The 21,617-nt window shown below is 50.5% G+C and overlaps 1 protein-coding gene across 1 annotated transcript in view; it reads left to right on the top strand.

Annotated features, from left to right (window-relative positions):
• Window positions 1-21,617, top strand: part of ABCA13 (ATP binding cassette subfamily A member 13) — a 326,881-nt gene that overhangs the window by 111,281 nt on the left and 193,983 nt on the right. Inside the window, exons 31-33 of the mRNA XM_039235661.1 lie at window positions 2,518-2,694; window positions 4,724-5,030; window positions 19,836-19,950. Coding sequence (XP_039091592.1) covers window positions 2,518-2,694; window positions 4,724-5,030; window positions 19,836-19,950 — 599 coding nt within the window. The remainder of the gene's footprint in view (window positions 1-2,517; window positions 2,695-4,723; window positions 5,031-19,835; window positions 19,951-21,617) is intronic.

Genomic DNA, 21,617 nt, shown 5'->3' with positions numbered 1-21,617 from the left:
GCGGATAGCAGGGAGCCTGATGTGGGGCTCGAACTCACGAACCGTGAGCTCATGACCTGAGCTGAAATCTAAGAGCCCGATACTTAACCAACTAAGCCACCCAGGCACCCCTTGCATTTTATTTTTTATTGCGAACACGTGAAATACTTATATTTTCTTCCACTGGCAGTCTGGGTTCCTGCCTGAGCGAGCTGGTCATGTCCTCGGACAGGTGGGGGCCGTTACTACGTTCTGTGTTTGGGAGACGCAGCCGTTTCATCTTACAGGAGGGGAACAGGACACATGCCTCTGGTCAGAGGACTGCTGGCTGGGTTCCCTGCCCAAGCGAGGCTGTGGAACGGACTGTAAGATTGTCTGATTCTCTCTCTGGTCAGGCTCCCTGGGTGGTTGAGACGGGGTGTCTGTTCCGTAGTGGAGGCGGCGATGAATTAGCTTCTGGGCCCTGGGGGGTCATCAGCACGGGGCCAGAGCCTACAGGGACCCGAATCAGGACAGAATGTGCACTGACTTTCCTGGCCAGGTGAGGCTTTTGCTCTGCAGATGGGAGAAGCCCCAGGCCGAGCTTCCCTCTCAGGAAGCACCGTGTGTAGGGTGGTTGAACGGGCTGCGAAGCTTCCCGGGTGCTCTGCTTAGGGTCTGTGGTTACACGGCCACAGATCCGATTCTTGGTTCTGGTGCCGTGGGAGACGCAGCCCTAAAGCTCATTAGGCTCTTTGTCTTGACTGGAGCCGACCCGCACCCCAAGTTCCCTGACCCAGAGGAGCCACCAGCTTTGTTCTGCAAACTACCATCTCTGCATCACCGGGAGCGCCATACACAGGGCGCTTCTGAACAGGATCCCCGAGGCTCACACAGGATGGCGGTGTGTGCGTGCCAGAGCACGGGCTCGGGTGCCGTGGCCACCAGCCCTTGTCCGTCACGGTGTCCGGCCCTCCCTCCCTCCTGAAGCTGGGGGCCGGAGCACCCCTGGAGGCTACCAGAGAGCCCTGGGATTACAGAGTTCCTGGGGGTGACCAGTGCGGTTGGCTGGGTAGCGAATGGACTTCACACGTTCAAGAGCAAAACAGTCCGGAGCTAGAAGGCTGGCCGTTCCGCACTTGCCAGCAAGCATGTGATCTCCTTCCGTAATGCGCAAAGGTGTTGTAAAGACAAAACAGCGTATACATTGAGATGCCCTTTCTCAGAACATTCTCCTCGTGCTTCTGTTTCTTGAGGTTTCCCAGTTGATGGTTCTGTTCAGTCTGAAAGATGTGAGGCTGGATGTGGGCTCATGTGGTTCATCCTAATTTAAGGGGTGCTTCTGGAGAGAAAGGGGTGACCAGAAGCTGATGTGCCTGCTTAGGGACAGTCCCTGTGGAAGCAGGTCTCACAGCTGAGGGAAGGGACAGTGGCATTTAAGACCTGTCCCGATACCATGATAGGTCTATGTAGTTTTAGGATTTGCTGTGTGTTTTTATGTGCGTTGTGGGTGTGTAAAGATACGTTGGTCTGTTTTCATGTGCGCTCATCATTTTTTGGTTAAGTCTTTCATTATTTTTTTAAATTTTATTATTTATTTCATTTTATTAACATTTTTAACATTTATTTATTTTTGAGAGAGAGAGAGAGAGACAGAGCACAAGTGGGGGAGGGGTAGAGAGGGAAGGCGATCATAGAATCTGAAGCAGGTTCCAGGCTCTGAGCTGTCAGCACAGAGCCCGACACGGGGCTTGAACTCACGAACCACAAGATCATGACCCAAGCTGAAGTCGGCCGCTTAACCAACCGAGCCACCCAGGTGCCCCGAGTCTTTCATTTTACGAAACCCCAGCAGTCTGCTCTCAGCCTCCTGAGGGGTGAGGCTGAGGGGGGCGAAGTGGTTTGTTCAAATGGGCTGCAGGCGCGTTGGGCCCGTGACACTGTGATATTGGCCACTGTGGCGGGTGTAATGGTGTCTCCGCACAGAGCCGGGCACAGGGCTGGCCTGTGGTCCTCAGTTTCCCGCCTGTGTCTGCTGAGCCCGTCTGGAATCCCTTCCCGCTTGGGGCTGAGTTCTGGGTGGGCGTTCTCCCTGCCGCTGCCCTACTGTATCGTTTCGTGTCTATCTCTGGCCTGCTGCCCTGTGTCCCTGCCCCCTGCCCTGTGTCCCTGCCCCCTGCCCTGTGTCCCTGCCCCCTGCCCTGTGTCCCTGCCCTGTGTCCCTGCCCTGTGTCCCCTGCCCCCTGCCCTGTGTCCCTGCCCCCTGCCCTGTGTCCCCTGCCCTGTGTCCCTGCCCTGTGTCCCTGCCCCCTGCCCTGTGTCCCTGCCCTGTGTCCCCTTTCCCTTGCCCTGTGTTCCCAGACGCAGGCTGGTCCTCTGTGCTTCCATGGCGCTCTCTCCTTCCCATGGCAGGACCAGCATCGCGGAAGGTAGCCCGGTTTGTACATGAACAAAATGTGACTCTTTGTTGAGTCATTTTTTTCCATGGAGGGATGTTCCCCCTCATAAGCCCTGGGCTGGGAGAAGGGTTGCAATGGTCTCGTTACGCTTGCTCCTCAGGAGAGAAGCTGGACGAGCTGTTTGCGCACGGGGGTGCCGGGCGCCTCCGCGTCCTGGGCCGCGTCTTGGTCAACCTGTCGTCCTGTGTGGCGTTGAACCGCTTCCAGGCCCTGGGGTCTGTCGCCAGCCTGGAGGCCAGAGCCCGTGAGCTCATGCAGCGCAATGACTTCTTGGCCAGTAAGTACCCGTGTGGGCGCGGGCCCCAGTGTGTCTACCCTTGTGCGTTTCTCCCTAAATGCGCGTGACAGTGGCTCAGAAAGAAAAGAAGTCATTTCCCGGTAAAACACACCGAGCAGAAAGCCTCACCTCGAGTTGACGCGAAGACAGGCATCGTATGCGGCTGTTGGTGTCCCGTCCTGGGCCCCACGCTATTTGCTGCATCTGTCTTTACAAGTTTGTGGTGTCATTTTGGGGTTAAATTCTGCAAGATAAATTTTATCTTTACTGATTAAAGTTATGCTCCGATTTCCTCGTCACTTAAAATTTTTTTTTTAAAATTTTATTTATTTATTTTGAGAGAGAGACAGAGAGGGAGGGAGGGAGAGAGAGAGGGAGAGAGCGAGAGTGCTTGCACAGGGGAGGGACAGAGAGACAGCGAGAATCCCAAGCAGGCTCCGCACTCTCAGCACAGAGCCCGATGCGGGACTCGAACTCATGAACTGTGAGATCGTGACCTAGCCAAAACCAAAAGTCAGACTCCTCTTCCTTATCACTTTTACTTTTACCCCAGTATCTTGACGTCCTAGGGCTGGACCAGGCCAGGGGAGAAGACAGTGGCCAATGGACTCCATTCATTCCTGTTCATTCATTCAGGATAAAAGTGATGTGCTGTGTGTTCTCATCTTCATTTGGATTAAACAAACATTGATTTATTTCTTCATTTGGGTTTGTATGAGTTTTCCGAGGGCTGTGGAGACGCAGGACCACAGACTGCCTTCACGTGTATTTTCGAGTTTATGTTCTCATGGTTCTGGCCACAAGTCCAAGATCAAGGTGTCAGCAGGGGGTGCCCCTCCTGTGGCCATAAGGTGGAACCTGCCGTGGCCTCCCCGGGCGCTTCGATGCCTCCTTCTCCTGTGTCTCTTTGCAAGTGCCCTCTGTGTGTGTCGGGGTCCAGTGTCCCCTCCGTTAGAAGGCAGCAGTCATCTTGGGTGAGAGCCTGCCCTGATGACCTCCTTTTCACATGCTTACCCCCCCCCCCCCCCCCCCCCCCCCCCCCGCCCGTGAAGATACTGAGTTCAAACAACTCACGTTGTGGGCTGCTGGGGGTGAGGACTTCACACGTGAGCTTCAGGAGGGTCTGCTTGCACCCCAGCAGGTGTCACAGATGAGGTTTGGGGACCCCTCGTGCCAGAACACGTGTTTACGTTTTGAATCGTCAGTAAACCCCAAGGACGTCCGTTCCTGGTTCTTGATTGAACTCTGGTTGACACACGTTCCATCCATGTGGCTCGATGTCACAGTCCCTCGCACTGTGCTCACAGCTGGCGTGGCTCCTGTCAGTCACCACACCATCGCCTGTGCAGACGGAGTCCTTGCCCCTGGAAGGGAGCCTGAACACCCCACCCGCCACCCACTCGTCATTCCCAGAGAAGGAAAGCCTGATCATTTGAGCAGCTGTGTGTCACCTGTCAAGTCCTCTAAAAATGCAAAAGGAATCATTTTCTTAGGGATTTCTGTGTACAAATGATTTTGGTGCAAATAATTAAAGACATCATGGTGAGAGGTGCCTGGGCGGCTCCGTCGGTTAAGCGTCTGACTTCGGCTCAGGTCATGATCTCGCTGTTTGTGAGTTCAAGCCCCGTGTCGGGCTCTGTGCTGACAGCTCAGAGCCTGGAGCCTGCTTAGGATTCTGTGTCCCCCTCTCTTTCTTGCCCCTCCCCTGCTTGTGCTCTGCCTCTCTCTCTCAGAAACAAAAAAAAAAAAGAAACATTATATATATATATATTAAAAAAAGACATCGCAGTGGAGATTTATGAAAAATAGGGGAGCGTGTTGGCTGGGGAATTAGGTGTCCTTGGGTCTCACTTTCCCAGTTCCTGCCTGTGGAACATGGAGAATCAGCTTTGTGTCCCCGTGGGGCATGTCCCCTTGCACAGAGAAGGCTGGGCCACATCTCACAGCCCGTCCACGTGTCCTCAACCCGCGCTGGCCCCGGGTGAGCTGTACCTGAAGTGCGATGACCCATCTTCCCTTTCCTCTCCAGGTATCATATTCAACAGTTCACTGGCCCACAGGGACTTGGGGACGCCGTCCCCGCACCTGCCGCCCCACGTCACCTACACCATCCGCACCAGCGTCTTGCACAGCATGAGGACGGATTTGGTGAAAAACCCTTTCTGGAAGTTCCATCCTCAGAGCCTCCCGGCTGATGTGTTCAAGTACAACTACATCTTTGCCCCTTTGCAAGACATGATCGAACGAGCCATCATCTCGGTGCAGACCGGGCGGGAGGCTGTGGAGCCGGCCACGCAGACGCAGGCCATCCCGTACCCCTGTCACACCAGGGACCTGTGAGTAGTCGTCCCTGCCATGTGCCTGCTTTTCGGCGAGAAGCACCTTGCGTTTGGCGTGCCGACTAGAGGGAAGCCTAGGAGCTTCTCTGCAGTCAGGCCAGAGAGCATTTAAGGAAAGCCCCTCCCCCTGTTTAATTTCTTAAGCTCCATTTACTATGCCCGAGCTGTCCAGAACGAGATTGATCGTTGAGGTACTGTGATCGTGTAGTTTAGCTCTGACGCAGACTTACCTGTAGTGTTAACGATCCTTCGGAAGGAATGTGAACAGTACTCACAGGGGTTAAGCATGTCTGACTCCAATGCCAGCCATCTGAGCTCGGGAAACAGAAGGTCATTAGTTCGTCAGTGCAAATCCTACCTAAAAGTAGATTACTCACCCCCTACATTCAGGGAGGATGGGGATTCACAGAACCCGGGACAGCAGCTTAGGGATGTGAGAGGCAGTCTGAGAACACGCAGGAGTTAACGGGTGACCGGGTGACCGGGCTGGTGACGTCCTTGCAGGGGAGAGAAGGGATGGGAAGGTATGAGCTGGAGCGGCTGGACCACAGCCCTTGGAGGAGCATGGGGGCAGGGCCAGGTGGGGTTTGCAAAGCGGTATAGACAGTGTGCCCAGCTGCCCCTAGGTGCCCAACAGCCGCCTTGCTGAGAGCCCCGGCTCAGCCTTCAAGGATGCTGTTCCTCAGGCATCTCATCCTGTGCCCGGACCGAGACCCCAGGCTGCAGGCGTGGGGAGCAGGGAAGAGAGGGGCGAGGGTGAGGTCATCAGAGGCACCACCTGGATTGTCTTTGTTATGAGGGCAGGCAGCAGATGCCCGTCCTTCCCTACGGCCCCGTGGAGCAGAGGGCTGCTGCGCAGAAGCCAGGCATCTTGACGTCTTACCCCCTCCTTCCTGTCTGGCCCCATGCCTTCTGCATAACACCTCATCAGTACATTTTCATGAGGTGAAAGGTGGCATCGTGGGAAGAACCCTCCCACCGCAAAGGCCGTACCCCGCGTGTTTATGCTTCTCTTGGGGGGTCAGAGCGGGGCGAACCCAGCAGGGCTCAGGACCACAGACTCGGCTGTCATTTTATCCCAGGGACTGCCTCACTGTGCAGACCGCTGGCAAATCTCTTAACCTCCTCCTCCTTCTTTTTTTTTTTAAACGTTTTTTCATTTTTTGGAAAGACAGAGAGAGAGCAGGGGAGGGGCAGAGAGGAAGACACAGAATCCAAAACAGGCTCCAGGCTCCGAAATGTGAGCACAGAGCCCGACACGGGGCTCAAACCCAGGAACCACGAGATCATGACTTGAACCAAAGTCGGATGCTTAGCTGACTGAGCCACCCAGGTGCCCCTTAACCCCCTTCTTTGCAAAATGAAAGCTTCTCTTTCCTTTCGAGGCAATGACCACTTTGGTTTGAACATTTTCAGCCATCGCTCTTCTCCTGAACTATTTTTCTGGGAGATATTGGCACCAAGAGCAGAAATGAGGTAACCACTCTTCCTGGTAGAGCGTCATGCACCGAACTTCACAGCAACAAACCAGGGCCCCATGCCGTTCAGTGACCTGTTTCCAGAAATTGACTTTTTACGATGCTGTCTTTTTATTTGAATCTTGGGGACGATCACATTCTGAAAGCCTTTCTCTAGCTCTGAGGCATGCCCTTGACCTTGGCCCTGGAAGAGGGGCCCTGTGTGTGCAGGTGTAAGATGCAGATTCTGTCTGGTCCCGTTCTCAGGATGCAGCTGGGTTCACTTCGTCCCGCCCCCCCCCCCCCCCCCCCCGATGCAGGGCAGCCCCAGGAGGGTGTGTTGGGAAGAGCAGTACAAACAGCTTATTGTCAAGTCTGTGGTGGCCTGTGAGGTCCCTGGTGCTCAGCTAACAGGCTTGGTGACGGGGTGGGACAGAGGCCAGGTAGGGTGGTGAAGATGTGCCCTTTCACTCCATGACAATAAGTTCTTGTTAATGAGACATATTGGGGTCTCGGGCTAGAGCGAGCGAGAGCCCCAGGAAGATTCCTTTCTCTTTTTCTACCCTAGAAGCATAGCTGACAGCTGCAGGTGTAGACACGGGGTTCAGCACCGCCGCACACCGCTCAGCACTCATCACGTTCAGGGCACTTACCGTTTGTCACCATGTTCCTGCAGTGCTATGGACTCCGTTCCCTATGCTGTACTTTTCATCTCCCTGACTTACTTAGCTTATAACTGGAAGTTTGTATGTCTTTATCCCATCACGTATGTTGCCCATCACCCCCTGTCTGGCAACTGCCAGCTTGATCTCTGTATTTATGCATCTGTTTCTGTGTTTCTGTTGTTTGTTTCTTTTGGTGTTTTAGATCCCGCATATAAGCGAAATCATGTGGTATTTGTTGTTTTCTGTCTTATTCTGCTTTGCATTATACTCTCTAGGTCCATCCGTGTTGTCGCAAAAGGCGAGATCACATCCTTTTTGTTGGCCGAGTAATATTCCATTGTCTTTTCATTGCCTCTTTGTCCATTTGTCTATCGATGGACATTTGGGTCGAAATATCCCTGCCTTGGGCTGAGTGAGCCACGTGTCCTGCCATGATCCTGGGTCATGGATTCAACATTACGCATTCCCTCCATGGGATAGCACAGCACCGTTTCTCACAAGTCTTTATTTTACTCCTTTGAGGAGGTGAAGAAGTATTCTCCCTCTTGAAACATTCAAGTCTTTGAGGCTCTCATTGCTGTATATGCTTCTTCTATTTCTCGTCTCAGAAAGCGTCTGTATCTGTGGTTGGGTGAGCCTGTAGTGAGCTGAGGCACAGCTGAGATCTTCCAAGATCCTGAGTGATCCTTCTCAAGCCCCGCGTCCACCGCAGAAATTTTTAGCAGCTCCCTACTCTATGCTTGATGAGTTGTATTGTCCTTAATGTACCCATTTATTCAACTACATCTGTGTAGTCTTTGTCTCCAGACCTGGGTGCATCATTGAAGGGATAGGCGAACATCCCTGCTCTCTTGGGGGCACCTGGGTGGCTCGGTTGGTTAAGCACATGACTTTGGCTCAGGTCATGATCTCGTGGTCTGTGAGTTCGAGCCCTGTGTTGGGCTCTGTGCTGACAGCTCAGGGCCTGGAGCCTGCTTCAGATTCTGTGTTCCCCATTCTCTCTGTGCCTCCCCTGCTCGTGCTCTGTCTGTCTGTCTCTCTCTCAAAAATAAACACTAAGAAAAAGAATGAAACAAGAAAAGAAATTCCTGCTCTTGTGACAGAGTTCAGGGACGCCGAGTCTACAGACACGATAAAGGAGAAGCTTGAAGACTGGAAGGCAGTAAGAGCCAGGCAGGTGGAGGGTGAGGGTGGCCAGGAGTGCCCAGAGGAATTATTAATGTGGCTAGGGTCAGCCCTGCCAGCAAGGTGACATTCAATCTGTTGAACATGAAAAATTCAACTGAGTAAATTTAAAGATCAAATGGGCTTTGTTTGAGGATTCATGAATCAGGCATCAGGCATCCCCATTTGGCAAATACAAAGGAGCTTCCAGAGCTGGAGGAAGGGAAAGGCTTTTAAATGCAAAAGACGGGTGTTAAAAGGAAATGATTAGCAAAGAATGGACAGTTTCAGGCACGGCCGCCCTCACAGGGGGAAAGGAAGGGGTCTGTCCCGCAGGCACGTGCTGTCTCACTCAGGCACTATCTCACTCCTGTCGACCAGGTAATCCCCGGGTGACTGCTTAAAGTTTACATATTTTCTGGTTAGTTCGACTACAGTTAGGCTGAGCCCGAAGTCTTGGTTTGCTAATGAGGGGCTCCGCACAATCGACTGTTCTGGGTCTGTTGTCTATTATTTTATTGTATCTTTACTTTTTAAAATTTTTTTATTTTTAAAGTTTTTGCTTTTAAAACCTTTTAGGTAAAAGTTTATTATGTATCATTAGCCTTTTACAGCTGTCATCTTTCCTCTGTTGTCATGGTGCTTTTTTTCTTTTTTTTTTAAATAGTTTATTGTCAAGTTGGTTTCCATATAACACCCAGTGCTCATCCCCACAAGTGCCCGCCTCGATGCCCATCACCCCCCAATCTTTATTTTTGAGAGAGAGCGCAAGTGGGGGAGGGGAAGAGAGAGAGGCGGACAGAGGATCAGAAGCAGGCTCTGCACTGACTGCAGCGACCCCGATGTGGGGCTTGAACTCACGCACCTCGAGACCGTGGCTAAAGCTGAAGTTGGTTGCTCAACCGACTGAGCCTCCTGGGCACCCCCTGTGGTCTGTTTCTTAGCAGAGCAAGGACTGGAGGAGGAGCAGCCAGCCAGGGCAAGGGCCCTGGGGCAGGCGTGGCCCAGTGTGAGTGAAGATGCCCAGGAGCAGAGCACCCAAGGGCGTGAGTGTGGGAGATGACATCACAGAGCAGCCCACGGATTTCGTGGTTGCAGGTGATCTGAGGATGTACGAGCTGCTGGAGGGTCTTGAGCTGAAGTGACGCCATCTGACTCACAGCGCAGAGGCTCGCTCATGCTGTGGAAACAGAAATCCTTAGGGGTGGCTGGGGGGCTCCGTCAGTTAAGCATCTGACTTTGGCTCAGGTCGTGATTGCAGGGTTTGAGAGTTCGAGCCCTGCTTCTTTGCTGACAGCTCGGAGCCTGGAGCCTGCTTCGGACTCTGTGTCTCCCTTTATGCCCCTCCCTTGCTCACGCTCTGTCTCTGTCTCTCTCTCTCTCTCAAAAATAAATGAAAACATTAAATAAAAAAAAGAAGAAGCCCTTAGGCTGGCGCGCTTCCCCAGGTGGGAGGTGACTGTGGCCTGGCCCGGGGTGGTCGCAGGGACGAGGTGGGACTTGGTCAGATTCTGGGTGTTTTCAGACGGGAGGGGGCAGACTTGAGGGTGTGATCCATTGACATGGATCATGACTTCTGTCCAGATGCGTGAACTTGGGTGGGGTGACCTGTGAGGTGCTGGGCCTGGGGGCGGAGAAGGTTGGGGGATGGGGATAGGAGCTGGGTGGGGACCCGTCTGGGTGCCTTTGGGAGACTCGGACGATGCATGAGCTGGCAGCTGTGGTTCGGGTCGGAGTAATGTGGGCATCGGCAGCATCTCATGGATGAGACCGGATGGCATCATTGCGCGGGGAGTGCCCGTCGAGGAACAAGGAGGGCCCACAGCAGGCTGCAGGGCCGCCGCCCTCGCGAGCTCCAGGACCGGGCACCCAGGAAGCGCGCCGGGGCTGGGGGAGGGCCAGGGGCCAGCAGAGTGGCCCAGGCGGGTCAGGGAGTCACTGGGCCTTTCTCAGGGTGGTGGCCAGCGTGCTGGGTTGGGGGGCAGGGGAGGCTGGAGGTGGGAGGGTCACCGGCAGACGTGAGTGCAGACCAGCTAGGAGCCTGCTGTATGCGGGGGCGGGGAGAAGCGGGTGGTGGCTGCCAGGGACTTTGGGCGGAAGAGAGCTTTTTTTTTTTTTTTTTTTTTAAATTCTTTTATGGCGGCACCTGGGTGGCTCAGTCAGTTGAACAATCACCTCTTGATTTTGGTCATGGTCCCAGGATCATGGAATCGAGCCCCCCATTGGGCTTTGTGCTGAGCATGGAGCCTGCTTGATATTCCCGCCCTCTCTCCATCTCTCTCTCAAAAATAATATATATTTTGTTCTGGTGTGGGAGCCATTGGGAACAGTTGAGCACATGGAAGAGGTCTGGGATTGGGGGGGGGTGGTGAGAACGTCTTCCCAGGAGGGGGCCCTGCGCACAACCGCAGCGGGTCCGCAGCGGTGCAGACTGCGCGGGGTGGCCTACGTAGGCCGGTCACATCTTCGGGGACCACAGCTCTGCCTCCCGTCCTCCCTCCCTCCTCTCCACCCCCCCTCCGTCCCCCTCCTCTCCATCCCCTCCCCTCCGTCCCCCTCCCCTCCATCCCCCCTCCTCTCCATCCCCCCTCCTCTCCGTCCCCCCTCCTCTCCATCCCCCTTCTCTCCATACCCCCCCTGTGTCTCCCCCATCCTCTGCTCCATCCCTGTGGCCCCCCTCCCCCCTTCACCATCTGCTGCAGCGGGAGGAAGAGCTGCCCTGAGGGCCTTGCCCTGGGGGACGTTCCCTGGGATTTGCAGACTTGGGCGGGGTCAGGGCGCTCCTCGCAGCCCCAGGTTCCCCGCGGTCATCACAGGACAGTTCGGGACTGGAGCTGTGGTGGACGTCATGAATACAAAGTCAAGTGTTCATCCATTGCCCCAGAGAGTGAGGCAACTTCATAAAAAGGTTTTCAGAAACGTGAAAACCGCATCGATACTCAGGCATTGTTTTATACACGAAAACAAGGTTTTCTTGGAAGGGCACGTGCTCTTCCCTCTGGGGCCTTAACGCCTTCAGTTTGCGGGGTCCCGGAGGAGCAGGGGCAGGCCAGCGTGTCCCCTGCCTGAGTGACGGCCAGCATCCCTGCGTCCGACCCTGGACGTGTCCTGTGCGAAATCCAGAGTGACAGAGTGGCAGACAGGGACGCGTGCTGCGAAGTGTCCAGTCCCGGCTCTTGGTCCCTGGCAGACCGGCCCGAGGCCCCTCACTGTACATGGTTTTCTTGTTTCTTTTCTTGGGGATTTACTTCACGTGAACCAATTTAGCCCCTCTCTCCAATATTTGGGGAATGGCTCCTGTTTGTGGTAGAAGTCCACCCTCCTGATTACCCTTGGGGCCCAGAGCCCTGGGCCCCCTCCGTGTCCCCGAGGTTGTATGGAATGGTTGGTGACACCATTTAGACTGGGAAGCAGAAGAAATACAGTTTTATATCCTTTCTCATGCCCCTCAAATCTCTGATGGGCTCCCCTCCCTGCTGGCCATGGAGGTGTTTTGGTAAAACCCCAGATAATGGTTTATCCAATGTTCCCTGTATTCTCCTACCCCCCGCCCCCCCCCCCCTCCAGCTCCAGGAGCTATAATAATGCTTCCCTCTTTTTTTTTTTTTTTTAATTTTTATTTATTTCTAGGAGAGAGAGAGAGAGAGAGAGACAGCGTGAGCAGGGGAGGGTCAGAGAGAGAGGGAGACACAGACTCTGAAACAGCTCCAGGCTCTGAGCTGGCAGTCAGCACAGAGCCCGACGCGGGGCTCGAACCCACGAACCGCGAGATCATGACCTAAGCGAAAGTCGGACGCTTAACCGACTAAGCCACCCAGGCGCCCCAATAATGCTTCTCTTAAAAGTGTGTCACATTTTCAAACACATCTCATTCATCCTTCAAGGGAACCTCATAACATAAATATAGCTGAAAAAATGGAGGCACAGACGAGTCAGTTATTCCCCGAGGGGTCTCATGCCCTTCCCTCCCCCTGGAGCTATGAATCGCCGCTTTTAAGCGTTTTACGTGGGAGCGTTTTCCTACACCTTGGTCTCTCAGCTGTCACTTCACTCCGTCATCTGTGAACGTCTGCCTTCTATTTTCTTCTGTTTTTGTCGGAGCCCAGGGTCCCGTGGTTGTAACTCTGGGGGTGTGCTGATTAAGGGGGGTTCTGGTGGCCCATGTCCGTTCAGTGCCTGGGGACAGAGACGCTGACTGTGCAGTGAGGAGTCCCAGCCAGAGTCCTCGTTTAGAAACAAGGTGTTTCTTCCCCTAGTTTGTTCTCCCAGCCACTTTTTTTTATTATTATTATTTAATTTTGAGAGGGAGAGAGGGAGAATTCCATGAGGGGCAGAGAGAGAGGGAGGGAGAGAGAGGGAGGGAGATAGGCAGAACCCGATTTGGGACTTGAACTCAAGTGAGATCATGACCTCAAAGTCTATTGCTTAACTGACCAAGCCACCCGGGCACCCCTAATTCATTATATTTACTGTTCTTTTTTTTCTTTAACTTATGTGGTTATCTCAGACGATGACTTTTCTTTCAACCACTATTTTAACCATATCCCCTCAATCTGATATACAGCTAAAAATTCCTTGTTTTCTGTATACGTGGACTAAGGATGTCTAGGGTCTTTGCCCAAGAGCTGTTCAAGTCAAGTTTCTTTTAATTTTCAAGTGGAAATGCTCAGGAGTTTACAGTTCCTCTGTGAACTTATGATAAGAAAAGGAAAAAATAAGGGCAGCTGGGCGGCTCCCTGGGTGGTTAAGCGTCTGACTCTTGGTTTAGGCTCAGGTCATGATCTCATGGTTTGTGGCTTCAGGCCCACTTAGTGCTCTGCACTGATGGGGTGGAGCCTGCTTGGGATTCTCTCTCTCTCTCTCTCTCTCCCTCTCTCTCTCTCTCTCTCTCTCTCTCCCTCTCTCTGCCCCTCCCTGGCTTCCTTGATTTCTCTCTCCCTCTCTCAAAATAAATAAATAAACTTTAAAAAAAATAAAGCTAACCTGTGATAGCATTTTTAAAATTGGGTTGATGCTCAAAACTGCGTCACGCATTAACTACCAACTTCGGTTGATGTGCCCTAATTTTTATATTGCCGTCAGAAGATGTTGTCTTTGGGGTGCCTGGGTGGTTCACTCGGTTAAGCGACTTCAGCTCAGGTCAGGATCTCATTGTTTGTGAGTTCCAGCCCCGCATCGGGCTCTGTGCTGACTCAGAGCCTGGAGCCTGCTTCACATTCTGTGTCTCCCTCTCTCTCTGCCCCTCCCCTGCTCGTGTTTTGTCTCTGTCTCTCAGAAATAAAAAACATTAAAAAAAATTAAAAAGAAAAAGATGTTGTCTTTATCACTTCGGATTTTTGAATTAATAACACTTTTCTCTATCAACTCATATATAATCTACTCGTGTGAATGATTTAAGTGCTGTTGACCTTTTGAATGCTGTGCACAGCTGTGAATAATTGTGTCCTGAGTCTATTTAATGTTTCGTGCACGTAAATCTCCCTTGTATGAAAGTAAATTGATGACCCCTGCTTTTTTCCTTTCCTCTCTTTCTCCCTCCACCTCTGTATTCCCACTTACTTGATGTGCCTTTGCCCCTCCATTCACTTTAGACTTTTCTGAAGCCTCTTGTTTCAGACGTGTCTCTTGTATGTCTCATATACCTTCTTACATAGGTGAGGTTAGCTGTGTAATAGCAGGAAGTGAAGTTTCGTGTATATATGTTCTTAGTTAAGTATTTTTCTACACTTATAATTTTGCTTTTATATATTTTTTAGTATTTTTTACATGTTTATTTATTTTTGAGAGAAAGAGAGCAAGCAGAGGAGTGCAGAGAGAGAGGGGGACAGAGGAACCCAAGTTGGCTCTGCATCTGACAGCAGCGAGTCCGATGACGGGGCTTAAACTCACAAACCATGAGATCATGATCTTAGCTTGAAGGCAGATACTTAACCAATGGAAACACCCAGGCACCCCCTTTTTCTAAATATTTTATTTTATTTTATTTTTTAATAATTTCACTTCAAAAGTTTTAAATTTTACTCATCTTTAATAATGCTTTATTGTTCTCCTGGTGGTTACCTTATAGTTAGAACATTCTATATATAATATCAGCCTGGGTGGCTCCATCGGTTAAGTGTCTGACTTTGGCTCAGGTCATGATTTATGGTTTGTGAGTTCGAGCCCCACGTTGGGTTCTGTGTTGACAGCTCAGAGCCTGGAGCCTGTGTTTCTTCCCTCCTTCAAAAATAAACTTTAAAAAAATTAAAAAAAATAATATCCACCTTTTATTTTTACTTATACCATGCAAAATAAAAATGAAGTAATTTCTCTCCTTCATCATTAACTTATTCCTCTCCATCATGCAATTTTAGTTGATATTATCTCTGCGTCTTTTATTGTACCAGAAAAGATACTTGTGCTTATAGTCTACATTTGTCAGCATTGAACCAACAGCCTGGTTTGGGCATTCGCCAACTTTTTCTTTCTCTCTGGCTCATGTCCTCTAAACTGCCGAATTTTGTTTGTCGTATCATTTCTACATTTCAGGGGACATAACGTTTCCAGTCTGTCTTGTCATCTGAATTTCCACTTTTTTTTAGTCTTACTTTTCTTGGAACATACATTCATTGCTTAGCATTATCCTTACACTGCAATTTACTGGTCATCCTTGGGTGGGCTAACATTTGTCTTCTAGTAATTTCCTTCAGATGAGCTTATGAGATAATATAACCTGATTTCCTCCATACTTAAAATGCTTTGCGGCATTTATATTTGAAAGGCAGCTTGGCTGGATATGAAATCCTTGACTCACCATTTCCTCAAATATCTTGTAGAAATAACTCCATTATCTTTGGCCTTGAATGTGATTACGGGGCAATCCAAGGTCACTGTGATATTTTCCTGCTTTTATGTGAACCCGGTAATTTTGCCACATTGCTAGTGACTTGAAAATTCAATCAATTTTCCTGGGATCCATTTCACTGTTGACCATTCTAGAATAATCTTCTGTGGCACAAGATAAGAGTTTTCAATGTGTAGATTTGAGTTTTCTGGCATCAAAACTTTGGATATGTTTCAGCATTACTAATTTCTTCTCTTCCAGTATTTGGTCTTTCTTCTCCAGGGGCTCCCACTGCAAACATTTCTTTACCCTGCGTTTCTTAGCCATAAAATCTCTCAATTTACTTACTTATTTTTAAGTTTATTTATATATTTCGAGAGAGAGGGAGAGCACAAGCAGGGGAAGGGCAGAGAGAAAGAGGGAGAATCCTAAGCAGGCCTTGCACTGTCTGCGTTGAGTCCGATGCCAGACTTGAACCCAGAAACGTGAGATCATGACCAGAGCTGAAATCAAGAGCCAGATGCTTAACTGACTGAGTCATCCATGTTCCCCTAAAATGTCCCTAGTTAAAAAAATACATTTTTAAAAAATTTGTTTGTTTCTTTTAGTTGTGTGTCTTACATCCATTTTCTATGTCCCTCGCTAGGTTTCATGTAGTTATCAATTTGACCTGTGCTTCCTCCAATTATGTCCTCGTTTGTGTGACGGCTGTTGTTTTCTTCCTTTCTTTCTTTCCACATTCTTCCAGTTTACGTTTCAGACCTTCTTGCTGTCTTGGCACCTTATCAATGAATTGTAACAATTCTTCAGTAGAGTGCTTTTTATGTGGGAATTGCCTTACGCTTTTGAAAATGATCGCAACACCTACATTCACGATTTTCATCTGCTTCCTGTCGCCATCGTTTTGGGAAGGTCTTCATTTGTTAATGGCTGTGAGACTCACCCAGCTTTATTCCTTAGATAGCTCTGCTAGATTGGCTCTTGGTATCACTCATTTTGGGTAAATTGGGTATTCTTGCCCAGTTGTTTGCAAGAGGGTCCTGTCTGTGGTGAGGACTAGGTGGCCTTAATGGCTACACCATTAAGAGCTCGGAGGCTCTTTTTCCCATGGCCAAGGACCAAGTGCTTCCTACAGATATGTGTCTTCTTCACGTAACGCTCCTCCTCTCTTTCCCTGGAAATAGATTCTGGGAGCAAGAGTGGCTTCAGATACCACCCACCTTAACATGCAGCTTGGCACCCACATAACACATTGTGCCCTCAGATTATGCCCTTGGACTTTAAGAAGTGCAGATTTGGGTCACCTGGGTGGCTCAGTCCATTGAGCGTCTGACTCTTGATTTTGGCCCAGATCATGATCTCACAGTTTGTGAGTTTGAGCCCCACATCGGGCTCCACGCTGACAGTGCAGAGCCTGCTTGGAATTCTTTCTCTCTCCCCTTCCCTTTCTCACTTTCTCAAAATAAACTAAAGAAAAAAAGTAAATAAATAAACATAAGTCCAGTTTTGATGGGACTTTCTGGAGCTACAGAGGGTGGGGTTTTCCCTCATTCATCACTTACCTACTTTTTTGTGTGATTTCTCCTTGACCTTGATTCTTTTTAGCAGCTGCTTCAAATACTTTCAAGCATTTGTCAAAAATGGAATGAACTTTTTTCTCTTCTTTTGTTGGTTTGGGACTGGTTTTCAGGAGTGCATTAGGAAAGGGGGAGGTACAGAGCTGCGTATCGCAATTTCTCCTTCCGTGCAATTCCTCCCTGGCGGCCTCCCTCGGTCAGGCACGTGCAGAGCGCCTGGGTGTTCTCTGGGATCCGGGGTAGGGGCAGTAAGATCTCTAAGTTGGGTTTACTCACTTTCCAGCCTCTCCTGACATTCTCCTTTACACAGATGCAGGGGTTCACGGGACACGCCCGTCCTAGCCCCAGACCCACTAGAATCCTCACTCAGCGTGACTTCTGGAATAACTCTGATGGAAATTTACTTAACATAACATTTGTGCCTGATGTGTCGCTGGAAGAACGGAGTTCAATAGCCCTTGATTCCAGTGCTTTTAAGTAAAACAGGATAAAGTTCATGAACAGATAGACTTTTTTCTACCCACTCCCATCCCCCCAGATAAGTTCTGCATTCATTGTTTTTAATTTTCCAGGTGATCCAAGCTTCATTTTTGTGACAAAATGGGTCACTCCGAGGGAAGAGATGTCATTTGTGGGATGTGCAGATGTATAGAGTACATGGCACTTTCTGCTAATAGAGTTTTACTTGCACTGGATACTATAAGAACAATGACTCAAAACCCCCAGCAAATCACAAAACTGAATAGCTTAGGAGTTGAGTGTATAGTGTTGCCGTATAGCCTACCAGCTAACCGATAATTTAGCTTTAAAATGTGGTTCACCAAGTGGATTGCTCATTATCGTCGTCTTAAGCAGAAAAATGAATAAAAACAAAGAAGTTTCCCCCACCTTCCCTTCTGTACTCATTCACAGTTTCATGAACAAATGTTTGGCTTGCACTGTGTGGCCGGCCTTGGCCAAGCAGAGGAAGTGCGGTGGGGGGCCCTCCCCAGTGGGCTTACCATCCAGTGTGAAGGGCAAGGGGTCCACGCTGGAGTTAACGCTCTGAAGGGGACGTCTGCGGTGGGAGGCGGGGGACCCTGGAAAGCTTTGCAGCTGGGACCCAGCCAGAAGGTTCTGTCTCCAGTCGGCATCTTTGCCGGCAACCTTGTCTACACTGCGGCAGCTCTGCTTTCCTCTGTCTACACTGCATTCAGTGGTCTTTTTTTAATTTTTTTTTTCTAATAGTTTATTGTCAAATTAGTTTCCACATAACACTCAGTGCTCATCCCCACAAGTGCCCTCCTCCATGCCCCTCCCCCCTCCCCCCACATCCATCAGTCCTCAGTTTTTGTCAGCATTTAAGAGTCTCTCATGGTTTGCCTCTCCCCCTTTCCCCCACCATTTCCGCCCTTCTTCTCCCCCTTGTTCCTCCGTCAAGTTCCTCCTAATCCTCCTATACATGCACACATATAGTAGCTGTCCTTCTCTGCCTGACTTATTTCACTCAGCCTAACACCCTCAAGGTCCATCCACATTGCTACAAATGGCCAGATTTCATTGTTTCTCATTGCCATGTAGTATTCCATGGTATAGATAAACCACATCTTCTTGATCCATTTGTCTGTTGATGGACTTCAGTGGTCTTTTTAAAAGCCACATACCTGATATGTCCCCTCTCTGTGTCCCTCTCCCTCTTCCAGACCCTTTTGTGGCATTCCTTTGTTCTTTGAGTAAATCAGCCCCCACCTGGACATACGGAGTCCTTGCATGATGCGGCCTCAGCTAACATGCCACCCCTGCGTCCTAATCCATACCCCTGAGACTTGCCCCGCTGCCCCTGTCTCTGGTCCACGCACCTGCTGCCCCTCTGCCTGGAGCCACGTTCCCTTCAATACCTCTGGGCCCTCTGTTCTGCACAGACACCTTGGCCAACTACCCTATTTGAGGTCTCCTTCCTTCCCGCTATTGCCGAAGCTGTTCTTCTGCGTACTTGACATGATGCTGTGTGTCTCCTTGTGCTGGCTTATGCTGAGTGCCCGCCCTCCAGTAGAATGCAGGATCCTTTATGACAGGACCTCTCTCTCTGGTTCGTCCACATATCACATGTCCACTAGAATGGCTTGCCCCTTTGGGTGGCCTCGGTGATGGGTCAAATAATAATATGTGGGCCTCTAGCCCAGAGGGTAAGGTGGGAAGAGGCAGTGAGCAGGGTTGGGGGGAGGATCCCACACTTAAAGGAGAAGTCACAGTGAAGGAGAGAGAGGAGATTGATGGAAAGCTGGGAATTGTTCGGGAAGCGAAGAAAGGGAGGGGAGGAGGGGCCTGTCGCTGGCGTCAGACACAGCTGAGAGGTCAAGAAGGAAAACAGGAGAAATTCCCATCATGTTGGAGCCTGGCTGTCATGGGTGTTCTCACAGGGGTCATGTCAAGTGTGTGTTAGAACGGGGAGCCTGGGGGCTCAGTTGCTTAAGCATCTTGATTTCAGCTCAGGTCATTATCTTACGGCTCATGATTTCAATCCATGCGTGGAGCTCTGTGCTGACCCTGTGGAGTCTGCTTAGGATTCTGTCTCCCTCTCTCTCTGCCCCTTCTGTGTTCTCTCTCTCTTCCTCTCTTTCTAAATAAAAAAGTAAACTTAAAAAAAAAAAAAAAACTACCAAAAGAAAGAGAGAGAGAAGAGCCGGTTCGAGTGGGTGGGAGGTGGGCATCGGGGAGAGAGGCAGGGAGACTTTCAAGGGTCAGTTTTCATGTATCATATAGGCGATAGTCTATGGTCAATGGATATCACTGGTTGGAGATAGACAATGGTCCCAACTCGCTGGGGGACATTGTAGTCATGAGGTAATGGCCACTTTCCTTCTTCCCATCTTCTCTACCGAGGAAGGTGTCAGAAGGGACAGGGGACAGTGGCTGCTCCAGGGACCTCCAACCCCTTGTGTGAGTTGCATGCATATTAAATCAGGATGCCAGCCAGCGGTCCTAAGTCACAAGCCTGTTGAAATGGCCCCACTAGATACTGTTCCTTAAAAGGGCTTATAGCTTCCCAGGCCAATGTAAAAGCATGCACACATGAGCCTGACTCTGGGTAGGACCCTCCACTTGCTCTGGATGCTGACGGCATTATTTCCTTGCAGATTCTTGAACAATGTCGGTTTCTTTTTCCCTCTGATCATGATGCTGACGTGGATGGTGTCTGTGGCCAGCATGGTCCGGAAGCTGGTGTACGAGCGAGAGATCCAGATAGAGGAGGTAATCAGTCCGAATGCTTGCCCGGGAATCCAGGAGGGGAGGCCGGGGCTTTGGAGCCAAATCCTGTTCCTGTAACTGGCCCCGCCCCCCCTCCCCCCCCCCTCTGCTGGGGCTCCTGGACACAGCCAGGCTGAGGCGAGGGGCCCAAAGGAAACATTTCACATTGAAGCCTGATGCCCGGCCAGACTGTATGGGTGTTTCTGGTGGATATGGAAGGAAGCCCAAGGTCAGGCTCGCCAGGTTCAAAGACAGAAGCCAGTGTTGTTCATTCAGCAATTTTTATACGACCCAGAAAGATGTGCGGGCTGACTTCCCCTCTTGGTGTGTGGTCAAAGTGCCCATGGGCAGCCTTGTTATTTTTGTTTTATTATCATTAAAACTTGTAACTGACAAAACTGCTTTTAAGAAGGAGTTCATGAAAGTACCAGGTGAGGCGCCTGGGTGACTCAGTCGGTTAAGTGTCTGACTTCGGCTCAGGTCATGATCTCACGGTTTGTGGGTCCGAGCCCCGCATCGGGCTCTGTGCTGACACTTAGCTCAGAGCCTGAAGCCTGCTTGGGATTCTGTGTCTCCCTCTCTCTCTGCCCCTTCCTCTTTTGCACTCAGTTTCTCTCTCTCTGAAAAATATATTTTAAAAAATGTTAACAAAAAATAAAGTACCAGGTGAAGGATGACCTCACGGAGGAAGGGCTCACGCTACTCACCGACTTCCTATTTATTAGGGTGAAGGAGAAACGTGGCAAAGTGCAGTCTTCTCATTCAGTTCTGACTGGAACTTGCACTATTGTTTCCCATGTTGCTCACCTATTTATTGTATTAATTTTTAAAATTTATTTTAATGTTTATTTATTTATTTTGAGAGAGAGGTAGAGAGTCAGCAGGGGAGGGGCAGAAAGAGAGAGAGAGAGGGAGAGAATCCCAAGGAGACTCCGCACTGTCAGCACAGAGCCCGATGTCCCGAAGCTGGGCTTGAACCCACGAACCATGAGATCGTGGCCTGAGCCAAAACCAAGAGTGGGACTCTTAACCGACTGAGCCACCCAGGCGCTCCTCTTCACCTATTTAAAACGGACTTACTTCTGACTTTCTGTGTTTCCTCCCCATCCAGTCAGGCCCTGGGCATGGGGTCTGGGGACTAAGTATCAGTCATGCCAGCTTGGTCTCATTCCACAAAGTAACCAGCCCCACGCTGCAGGGCACCCGATGTTGTAAGCTTATAGATGGAAACGGCGGGTTTAATGGATGCATTAATGTAGTTGTGATTACTTCAGACTTAGTTGTTTTGCAAAACACATTCTGATACTGACGTGATAGACCCCCCCCAACCCAAACAGCTTACGATCAAGTATTCATCCCCCCATCCATCGTCCTATTTGTCTTCGTTAAACCAAACCAACACAACCAAAATGAAAAAAAAAAAAAAAGATAGAAAATGAACAAAAAAAAGGAAAGGAAACATCCGAACGGACAAAGCAACGTGGCGTGACTGGTGTCGACCAAGCCCGTGTCTGGGGTCTGCTCCCACCCCCAGCCCCGCACGGCCCCACAGCCGCAACCCCCTCCATGAGCACTGGCCAGGATAGGACATGGGTGGCGGGGATGTGCGCTTGCATCTGACTTCCCAGCTGGCAGTACTCAGCGCTGGCCTGCCGTCCTCTCCCGCGATC

This window comes from Hyaena hyaena, unplaced genomic scaffold (genome assembly GCF_003009895.1).
Source record: "Hyaena hyaena isolate Hyena2069 unplaced genomic scaffold, ASM300989v1 scaffold_101, whole genome shotgun sequence".
Taxonomy (NCBI): domain Eukaryota; kingdom Metazoa; phylum Chordata; class Mammalia; order Carnivora; family Hyaenidae; genus Hyaena; species Hyaena hyaena.
Note: the sequence above shows the minus strand (reverse complement) of the source record. Positions and strands in the feature narration are given on the sequence as shown.